Genomic DNA, 11641 nt, shown 5'->3' with positions numbered 1-11641 from the left:
AAAAAGCATCGAGTCTGAAGGTGAAAATATGAAGACAAACAATATTGCTGCTAATGATCACCTTGCTTGCTTTTGATTGTCTATGACGTCCAATTCACTGACATCTCACAGTGCCTTTCATATTCTCCACTCCATCTTCTCCAAACCCCCTAGTCAGTGTAAAGCTTAATGTGTCCCAGCTAATATGTACGGTATGTTTCATAACTTTTTCCTCTGACTTTCAAACCCTGTTTGCAGTGTGTGGGGAGATGCAAAGACTCTCATGATACAACATTCTGATTCACAAAGAAGCAGCACAAGTGTTGTACATAATTTAATTTGCACTTCTGTATATAAATGTTTACTATATTGCACACTATTGCAGCACTTAAAAACATCTAATTATTTGCAAAAATTAGTAAAATACTTTAAAGGATTTAAAAATAAGGGTTTTAATGCAACTGACAAGATAATAAAAAAAGCAATTTACTTAATGAGATACAATCCTTTATGTTGGAAATGAAAGTTACATACAACTAGAATACAATTAAAATATACCATATAGTTCAACACTTAATTCCTCAAATGTGTAAAATTAACAAGCTTCTACTGTCATAGATATACAATTTTTCCATATTGTGAAAAGGATTTTTCAAATTAAATACAGGTAACATAATATTCTGTAGTTATATTTTATGACTGTGTTTAAATGAGAGGGTTGTATAATACTCACATTGTCAAATGTACTCACTAATGCCTTGGAAATTGCACACTTCCCCTCCTTTTCCAAAATAGAATCTCATTTCCATACTGAAGTCTATTATGCCATATTGGAAAAGTATTTTACTTTCTAACAGGATTTTCATAAAATTAAAAACTAGCATAATATCACGGTGTTAAGATGACTTTTCCACTTATGCCCATGTAGAGTTTAATCTGGATATCAAACATGTCAGAACCAATCCTAGACTTCTGTCTTACTGTACACGCAAGATGAATGATTACAGTATTTTACAAAACAGAAAAAAAAAATCTCTGATCCTTACTAGAATGATAAAGGTAATGATTAAAAATTAAAATCATAACAGAATCAAATTGTGATCTCCAACATTTATTAAAATCTTTTAAAGTTCATAAACGACAACAAAGTTACTGTAGAATTTATCGCATACAGCTAGCATACAGCAGCATGTCCTTGGTCTAAATGAAATACAAAAGATTTTAACATTTTCATACAAAGGATTTCTTTAAATTTATTAATGTGACGATATATCTTTGTTACATAAAATTTGCTACAGCAAAGTATCTTATACTTTTCTTGCACATATGTAAATATGGGTGGACAAAGACTGCATTCAGTGTCAGCCTCCTAATGACGTTGTGCAAAAATGCTCAACAACCTAAACATACAGAATGTTGATGGTACGTCTTTCATTCTTTTGTAAAATGTCTACAAAGGCTTTTCTTAAAGGAGTGTCATACAGATTAAAAGGAGGGAATGCCAGTGGTGTATCTGCATTGGCATTCAAACAAATACAATGGCTATGTATCAATATAGCTCATTTTCTTTAAAAACAATTCATCCTTGTATGCATGTAAATTGATCATAAAATATGAGTCTGGTTTAAGTTGTTTAGATGTGCTGTTTTAAGACAGGTCACTGAGACAGCCGGAATCAAGTGTACAAGTAAAACTACTATGAATAAGTTTAAAAGCAACCCCCAAAAAAGTGCTGAGCCACTGATTATTAACATTGAATTAAATGTGTAAAAGTGCCCAAAGCTAGCACATGATAGCGGTATCTTTTAAGTCAGTTGGTGAGAGTATACAAAACAATTAAGCCCAAATACTTATATCTGTGTGACCATACATTCTGTTTGATTGAAAGAAAGTAGGTTAGAAATGAAGACACAATGCAACTAAAATAAAACCAGCTGCTGTAGTTTTGAAACTTTTATCTCTTTTCTTCGTGAATGAAGTGCTGTAATTAAAAAGAAAATGATTGTAGCAGTACTCCATCCTCAGTTTACTAATATAGTATACCAGAATAAAAACTTGGCAAGAACCTCTTACTCTTAACAGCTAACAAAAAATAACCGTGTTCATCCAGCGATGCATCTAGAACATTATGTTGCATTTGCTAAACCATTTGTTTTTCATAGCTAATGGCAGAGCGCATTTTGCTTTTTGTTGTGTGGTGGTGGTGATTTTAATGGGTGCCTTTTTTAATCAAAAAAGGCTCAAAACCAAGGAATACTCGGGGAGCCCAAACATTGGCTTTAAAAAAAGAAAGAAAGAAAACGTGAATCAAAATGAATCATATTCTCTACAATACTGACCAAAACTTCCTTTAAGAGTTTAGGGTTCATGTTCTTAAAAAAGCCATTTCATACCTGCCAACTGAAATGCTGGTAAGTTGACTTCGTTAGATACGGTCCAAAATCCAGACCAGGTAGAATTACTCCCTCTCACAAGACTGTAAGCTCTCCATGGTACAGTCTGGTTATGGCAATTTACCTACTGCCTAGGTGGGAAATAGAAAGGAAGGAGGCAGTGACGAAAACTGCAGGGATGTAGAAAACCAAGGCACGGGGTCTAGCTACTGTCCCCTACATAAGCCATCCAATTGATTCTACTGAATTTTGGTCAGTCTCCAGGAAGAAATGTTTTTAAGTTAATTTAGCAGACATTTATATGGCGATAAATACTACCTTCAAAAATGCTAAAAATGTTGGCTAGGTTTAGTCTGAGCTACTAAAAAATTATTATAAATTGTAGCATCAGACACAAGACAGACAAGAATTATTGGCTGGCACAGACTAGAAGCAACATTTATCTTTCACTTCAGTCTAAATCACACTAGCCGCAACACCTTCCATTTCACTCACACAAATAATACATTATTCAAAATAAAATGGAGCATTCTTGGGTAAAAAACTACTTCATTTTAAAGGGGGAAAATGAACAATACACAGAAACAAAGAACGACAGAAACCAAAGTTAAGTAGGAAAGTGGTCTATTATTCTGTGTTACTGCACAAACAGTGCTTGCTTAATTGTGCCTAGTTAGAAGGGTTGGTGCAAACTGCACACATGGAAGATGGCAATAAAGACCTCAGTCAGCTTTGTGGAATGAAGTAACTAGGTAACTGTTTTGACATATGATGGTCTCAGCTCCACCTCATCTGTTAACAGAGTGCAAAGATCCCAATGTGAGCCCTGATGTCATCTTGTCCTCTTACTCCTACTAAAAATCAGCAAATTCTTTTGCACATTTTTCTGTTAGAGACGCACGAATATCTTCTTCTTCATAGTCGTCAAAGTTGCTGGTATCTCCAGGGCCTCTGCACTTTGGTATGAACGGAGCTTCTACCTGTATGTGCGGGGAGAAAGAGACGCTTGAAATGTTATTGCCCTAATACCCTTAGAATTAACACTGTGATAATGAGCACAACAATATTCCCATTAATCCCCAAATCCTGCCAAGAAACTAGGTATTACAGCTTAAAGTCATGGCACAAATAAAACCAGTCTAAGAAGGTACAGGCCTAGATGTATGAATGTAAGCTGAAGGAGACTAGTATCTCACTGACAATCATCAATTAAAAATTGCTTCTGCTTCAAAACAAATCTTAGTTCTCTTCTTGCAGAAGGGACCCTGCTCCCTGCAGCTCATCATCATCAGCTGCGTGGTGCAGCTCCCAGCATAGCGCGGGCTGCACAGCACCGTCACACAGTCACAGCGGAAGCAGAGTAGGTTGATTACCATCAACACTACCCAAAAATCAGTTTGGAATCCCTCTCCTCCTACTTACATCAATCCTTCATTTCCAGATAAAAACTAACCTAACACAAGTTTAAAACAGTTTGTTCTGCATCTCCTACAAAGTTCCTCCTGGGACCTAACTGTGAGAAGTGAAAGCCTTTCTGAAGCTAGGCCACAAGTGAGAGACAAGCAGTGACTTGAAGGGGTCGCTAAAGACCCCACAGAAAGCCAGTGCAGCTCTAATTAATGATGGAAAAACCCTTCTGGTCAAGACTACCTGCATATCCTCTCAGATCCACATATATACTCAATTGGCCATGAGATTCAGTACATCTCATGTCATCTGTATGGTATTAAGCCATTCACACTCAGGTATTGGAACCAGCTGTTTTCCAGGACCCTCTTAACTGCTGTTTCTTAGCATAGAGGGAACCTACAACTTCCTGAAGCTGACCTTACAATAAAATCCTTGGGTCTCAATACAAATGAACAGTCTTAATCTGTCTCCACTTTCAGCCTTTACCCATCTTGGAAGTTAAACTGAAATGACAATAAATGAAGATATGGATATGCATAGGGACATTACCTGCATTTTACTGTCCCTACACAGTTAGAGGAAGGGGGAGAAAAGTGGAGAGGTGGAGGGAAGAAAAAAGGAATTGTTGCCAACTTGCAGACACTGAAATGCTATTTTAGGGATCAGACTACTAAACTCTACCTTCACTTAGCTAGTATTAATTCAAATATTAATCCCTCTAGTCTATCACATGTCATAAAGTTCAGAATTAAGCTTAATTACTTTTTAAAGTAAGTGAAATTCTAGAATCAGCTGCATGCTGGAAGAAGGAATATGAAGGGTTTGGGGTTGATGGGAGGCAATGGTGAAGAATGGATGGTAAGGAAGGGTCCAGAGAGTGGAAGACCAGGGAGAGAGATGCTCTATTGTAACAACTGTAGGTCTAGGACAAACAGAAGTGTGAGGCATGCTTATCAGTACTGCACTGCTCTTTTTCATTTGACAGATACCTAATTTATCCACTTTTGCAGTAAGCAAAATTATAGCAAAATCATTGAGGTGATGCAGATTTAAACCTGGAAATGCAAAGTAATCAGACAAGTATCTCGCTTGGGGACATACCAAGGAGTATGTGTGCCAGAGGCAATACGGTGGGGAGACAGATAAGCAGGGCAGGCATGGCTCCAGCTGAGGCAGGGGATCAGATCATACTGTGGAACTGCTCATTGCCCTGGCTAGATATGGTGTGCATGTGGAAATCAGTAAATTATAAAAGGTACAGCACATACTAATACCAACTAAGCTCTGCTGACTTTGGGTGATAACACTATACAACCCCAAGAAATAACACTAACTTTTGGCATTTATAGACTGTGCTATAATTGGTATGTGTGTACCCTTCTGTTCCTGAAACAATGTGTTTAGGTAATTAATCGTGAGAGAATACACAGTCTGTGTACAGACCTAGCCTACAAAGCCACAGTTATCATCATCTGAATTCTGTCTCTGTGTCTTCTCAAATTGATTTTCAAGAACTCTCTTACAACAAAGCTCAGAGCACAAGAAGTATCTTATTTACTGCTGGAATTTTAGAACATGTTCAAATCAGATGCCTCAGACTTTTTCCTATTATCTTCACTAAGGAAATTGCAGGAGATAACACTGGTTTATAGCAGAAATACCTGCTTTGCCCTAAGTACAACCATATAATCAGACAGCATTTTAATAAACAGCCACACAAACAAAGGAAACGAGACTTGATCTTATCTGAAATATTAAGTAATTGACTGGTTCACTTATGACCGTAGCCTAACAAATTATTCACATCACATTAGCTGCTGAGGGGATTCAGGAAAATACATGCTGTGGTAGCAGCCGCTGTGAAAAGCTGGTATAAACCTCCAATTTACTGCTGTATTTCTATGGCTGCTTAGGTGATACTGCGATCCATGCTGTTGTTTCAGACCCTGAGTATTACAGTATTTATTCCTTATAACGAGAAGTTCCCAACTTAATCAGCATCACTTTTCACAATCATTTAAAACTAGTAATAGGTATTCTGACTGTATTACTTGTTCATGTTTTAAAATACTTCTTGTTTCTGTGAAAGTAATTCTCCACAGCAGTGCACCAGCAATGCTAAGAATATTCAGCATAGTATTAAAACATCTGACTTAACATTTATTATGGGGCCTTGGTGTCCCCAGACAGCACAGTGGCAAATGAAACTCAGTGCATGTAAATCTGCCTTGTAAACAGGCATTAAGAAAGCAAAGAAAAGATAATTACAATTCTGCAATGGGGAATCTTTTCTTAAAAACATCTATACTTAATACAAAGAATACAGGATGTGTTAATTGTACCCTGTCTTCTAGTAATTAATACATTAGTGAATAATACAACTCTACTGTCAGTTTGTGTAGCCAAACAACCAGTTTCTTTTTATAAACTATTGTTAGTTTTTAGGTTTGGCCTTTAAAATACTGCTGTTACAGCAGCAAATTCGTGCCTCTGTAGTGAAGACTGTTAAGAGTTTCAAATTCAAACCAGTTCTTTCAAATACTATCACTGAACTCTAACATTTTTCCCAGTATCTAGACACAAAACTATTTTTACACCTGAGCATTCTGGGACAACACCAATGAAGTTATTTTAGTTTTTTATTGGTTGCCTATATAAAAAGAAAAAAAGAATTCAGAGGTTGCATTTAAGAGAACAATTAATTTCTTAGGAATCTGTTTCCACACTAATTTATAGATATTTAACATTAATTTTACCCTCAAGAGGAGAAGGAGCTTGGGAGCTACTGGAAGACAGACCCAGACTGAATCGTCATCATCCTCATCCCTTTCTCCAGCTTCCTCTCCCACCTCTGCTTCGTTCATCCTGGAAGCTACTGATGTGCTCCCCTCCAATACATTAATAGCTGCTCATGCTCTGAAAATATTCCCAATTGTCTCTGTTGCTTTCATTCTTATGCAGGCCCAAAGTGTGGACTGGTCATGGGCTTTCTAAAAACCATCTTACAAGTCACGTTGGTCAGGCAGGTCTAGAAAGCCATTACAGAAATGCCAGAAAAAAGCAATCCGCACGGCTCTTGCTGTTGGAACTGCAGTCAATTAACGTGTTGTGTCAGAAGACAAAAACTCCTCAGTAGATACTGAGGACTGAGCATAGACATTCTCTGCATGATCTAGTCCCAGTCACAGATAAAGCAAGAGCAAGAAGGAGGCGGCATGCTTCTTTAGCAGAAAAAGAAAAGCTCCAGCTTTGGCTAGAGCTTCTCCGCACTAAAGCACAGCCTGACTGCTAAGAACTAGCTGGAAAGGAAAACAGATTCCTCTCTGCTGTGGAGGAGTATTTATAGATGCCACTATAGCACGGGTTAAATAAGAAGCGAGAGAGGCAGGAGATGGCTCATTCTGAGATATTCCAGAAATAGACTAAAGCACAACAAGTGTTAAGAGAACATGAATGTACACAGAGGTCTAGGGTGAAATACCAAGGAGAAACAAACCTAATTCAATCAATATATATTCTTCAGAGTCTTAAAGATTAAAGTACTGTCACCTTTTCTCAGTTTAACTACAAGTGACAGATTTAGGAAAGCAAAAAATAAACAAAGTAATCAGAAATTTTACTTTAACCCCTTAAAGACCTGTAACAGTTCTGATCAGGAAGGGTCTTACCTTTCTCTGATAAATGGCAATCCAATCTGTAGTTGCAAACCACTTGTGATTCTTTATGTCATTTACACCATTCTTGAGATTTCCATATCGTTTGGTCAAATCTACCTGGAGTAAATTTCTTAGAAGATCCTTTAGGTCTGAACTGAAGTGTGATGGGAACCTTACCTAAAATTATACATCCACAACATTAAAAAACAATACAGAAGTTTGATTCTTCCCCCTGCAAAGTAAACCAACGCTCACACAAAAGGAAACATCGGGCCATTTCCTATTCTTCCTCTAAAAACGAATCAAGTAGGAATGCATGAAAAGAGTGATTATTACTGTTGCACATGTATTTCTGTTTCACAAAGTCTTTTTCAATAGCATTACCTTGTCCATCTACCATTTTCTGAACTGAAAGTTTCTATATCTGATTGAGTTGGGGAAAAATATTAATGTAATAATGTAAAAGCTAAATTTAACTTGGTGTCTCACCAACACATCATCTTAAGGCATTTTTAACTATCTTCTAGGAATAAATAGATTATATTGTGTATATACACACATAGGAGATGCAGTATATTACAGCATATATATATGCTCTGAAACATCATTCAGCAATCGTATATGAAAATTCAGTCTGGAACTTTATGCTGTACTGCAATCTGTGTCTGATAACTGAACACACCAACACCACTGGATAAATAATACAGCACTATCTGAAGTAACTTGCCAATAACATTCAATCAAACCTGGCTAAGAAATATTTGAAGATGATTCATGGAATGTAATTACATGGGGTTTTACTAGCAAAAGATCTGCTGATACCATTTGAGAGAGAAGAAAGGGGAAAAGAACAGGCAGAAAGTTGTATTTGTCATGCCTGTAGTCTCAGCGTTTGACACTCCCTATATCCAGCTGATCAATTATGATGTAAATGCAGAACATGGAATTATTTACATAAAAATGTTAAATACATTATGTCAAACACACAAAAAGTGTTGCAAAATCAAGAGATCTGATAACCAAGATCACTGCTTCAGTTTGTCTGTCAGTATGGATCTACTGTAGTATAAAAAAGATTCACAGATTTTAATAAATGTAATACCTAGACATCTGAGCAGTAAGGAAATATTAACTCAATTTTTAAGTAGAGAACTAGGTGCATGAGGTAGGTTAAATAAAAGACTTAAAGTTATAAAGGAAACATACTGCTAGCTGAGAACTGAATTTTTGAGTTTCCGGAGTTCACATCCAGTGCTGTTTCTGCAACCATCCATGGACTCAGTAAAAAAGGCAGACGAATAACAGTACAAATGTCAAGCAAATTAGATACAACTGAAAAAAAACGCCCAAGTTTTCTTACTTTAGAAGATAAACATTTCTTTAAAATGTATCTTAGTAAATGAATTCCCATATATTCACGGAGACAGCTGAAGGGTCACAGTATTACAGCAACCACCTTCTTGATATAAATATGGTCCTAAACAGGCATCAGTCTCATTGCAGCATACCACAGGGCCTACTGAGGCTCCTTCCCTTGATTAGAATTGCAGAAGTACATAAGATGTGGCACAGCATGTGTTTATGTAGGGACAAGGAAGAGAAGAGCCATAACAAATCAAGTGAGCACGACGAAACATGAAGAGACAACACTGGCTGGCAGGAGAAACAGCAGAATAATCACATCTCACTAAGAGCTATTCATGAGAAAATAAAAGGGAAAAGTTGGGAACATTGCTTAAAAATTTTATATAACAATGAAAGCTGAACAGAACGTTTGACATGTTTCAAACTACAGGACTGCAGAAGTAAAGAAACCTACTATGAATTATGGAAACTCTCTAGAGCTTCTCAAAAATATGTCTAGAAAATAAAATAGGTAGGCAAATAAAGCATGCAGCTAATAACCATTAGATTGTTAATAGTCACTAGAACCGTTAATAGTGATTAGATCATTTTTATCCAAGCATAAAAGGATATAATACCACAATGGCTGTAAATTTAATAACTTGCATTTGAAGGCAGGGAACAGGTTTTTAGACTTTATTTTTGATATTACTGTAACAAGGTCCGTACTTAAGAGGTATACATTACAAACTTTTCCCATGTTCTTTCCCAATCACCCACTGTCTAGTAGCCAGTAAATTCTGCATCTACTCCTCACAAAAAACAGGTTCTGCAAAGACAAACAACTACGATTGCAAAAATACACAAAGCCTTCACTCACCTTGCCAGACACAATCTTCTCGTAAATTTGAATGGGCTGATCTGCAAAGAATGGGGGATATCCAGCTGCCATTTCATAGATTAGCACTCCTAATGCCCACCAATCCACTGCCTTGTTGTAACCCTGGATAAAAGGAGAAATACTACTGTTAGTACCATTTCTAACACAGTTAAAAGATTTTCAGTATCTATCCATGGAATGGAAAGAAAGCAAATGCATTACTGCTTGTTTAATACAGAACTTACAACCTAGTTCAAACCAAAGCTCACAGATCTCTGAAGCTCACAGACTGCAACAGCAATAAACTTAAAACCTAATGCAGTGATGACCATGAAACAGTGATGGAAGTGAAACATTTTGCACGTATTCCTGGGCTGAGTTTCAGTGATGCCTTTACAACTGATGTGACGAGACCCCCCAAGTGACAGAAATGGCCACAATTTACTTATTTATTTATTTAAATCAAAATAATCTTGTTAAAGAATGAAACATCTTTCAAAGCTTAGGGAAATTTCATTAAATATAACAATACTTCTATATTGTATATATTTTTGCTTGATTATCCACATTTCAGAACATTGGTTTTTGTATTTAGTCAACTAGCTACAAGGGCTTAGGTTTAGTAAATTAGTTGTTTTAGACTCATTTATAGTAAGATCTTTGAAGCCTAAAAAGAATTAGGAAATCCTATTCAATACTGGGGGGGGGGGAAGATAGAAAACCCCACTAACCCCATGAATTTTGTATGTTTTCTCCGAGATCTTTTACAAAGCTCAGGGCTATGATTGGGCTTTCCTCAAAAATCTACTATGGAGAATTTGTAGTAGATATACTGCAATTTATTCTGCTGCTTTAGCTACACAGGGGCAAAAAATCTGCAAATGACAAACACTTTCTCCCTCAACAGAAGTATGTTTCATTTACATTTAGACCTCAAAGGGTATTTAAACTGTTTATTAAATGCACAATTTAACATTATAAATGACGACTGCATCATATACAGTTTATGGAACTGCTTTTTACCTTTACAAAAAAATGAAGGGCTGCAGTTGAGCACCGACATGATATTTCTTCTATTTTAACACTTAGTGCAAGTAAAGAGACAAACTCCTCAATGGTAAGGTTGGACTGCATGTACTTGATGTGTAAAAGCAGTGGTTTGTTATATTTGACTTCGTGTTAAGTGCCTTAAACATGAAACACTCTGCAACTAATTATTTAATGACTACTGACTCACCCAATGTGGTTCTTGTTACTTCTGGAGCTCCTGTTCTAGTCTGTTAACACTTCAGAATATAATCATTCACATCCGCTTTCTGACAAGGATGCCAGTTAAATTACCTCATCAGAGATTCTTTAAATTCCTTTTTACCTCACAAGTTACATGTCAAACATATGCAGAAAGTTGTATACAGTTATGTGAAAATCTCTGCTCTGGAGTACGTTTCAGCATACTAAAAATATTTAGACTGCAACAATTGCATTTTGTGTAATTACCATCAAGAGTTGACTAGTCAAGATCTGATTTTTGGAAGTACCAGCAATCGGTTATGCCTCAGAGTTTAATAATTGGGTGATAAGTTCTAACTGCATCAAGTACATGGCTAAGTAACGAGACAAAGTACCTTGCTGAGAATTATTTCAGGTGCCAGGTATTCTGGAGTCCCACATAACGTCCAAGTTCTTCCTTTTACTCTTTTTGCAAAGCCAAAGTCCGTGACCTGTCAGCAGAAGAAATAAATTTTAAGTGCATTTCCATGAAGAAATTTAAAATCAAGTACTTTTGAAATATTTTGCACAGCTATTTTATACAGAGGAAGTATTTGTTTTTCTAATCACACAGCATCATGTAGTCAGATGTACCTGTAACAGCTAGTCCTTCTGATGCTTCTAATTCAGAGAGACAAAAGGTTTCTCACAATAAAATTAACAAGTAACAAAATACATCTTGCCCCTGACACAAGCTTCTATTTGTAATT

General features: G+C 36.5%; 1 protein-coding gene across 1 annotated transcript in view; it reads right to left on the bottom strand.

The window, feature by feature from the left end:
* Positions 1–412: 412 nt before the first annotated feature.
* LOC104409789 (cAMP-dependent protein kinase catalytic subunit beta) overlaps positions 413–11641 on the bottom strand; it is a 19159-nt gene continuing 7930 nt past the window's right edge. The window contains exons 6-9 of the mRNA XM_010019759.1: positions 11288–11383; positions 9663–9785; positions 7451–7615; positions 413–3352 (exon numbers count right to left, since the gene is read on the bottom strand). Coding sequence (XP_010018061.1) covers positions 3227–3352; positions 7451–7615; positions 9663–9785; positions 11288–11383 — 510 coding nt within the window. The 3' untranslated portion in view covers positions 413–3226. The remainder of the gene's footprint in view (positions 3353–7450; positions 7616–9662; positions 9786–11287; positions 11384–11641) is intronic.

The sequence above is a fragment of the Nestor notabilis genome, unplaced genomic scaffold, assembly GCF_000696875.1.
Source record: "Nestor notabilis isolate BGI_N333 unplaced genomic scaffold, ASM69687v1 scaffold33268, whole genome shotgun sequence".
Lineage (NCBI taxonomy): Eukaryota > Metazoa > Chordata > Aves > Psittaciformes > Psittacidae > Nestor > Nestor notabilis.
Note: the sequence above shows the minus strand (reverse complement) of the source record. Positions and strands in the feature narration are given on the sequence as shown.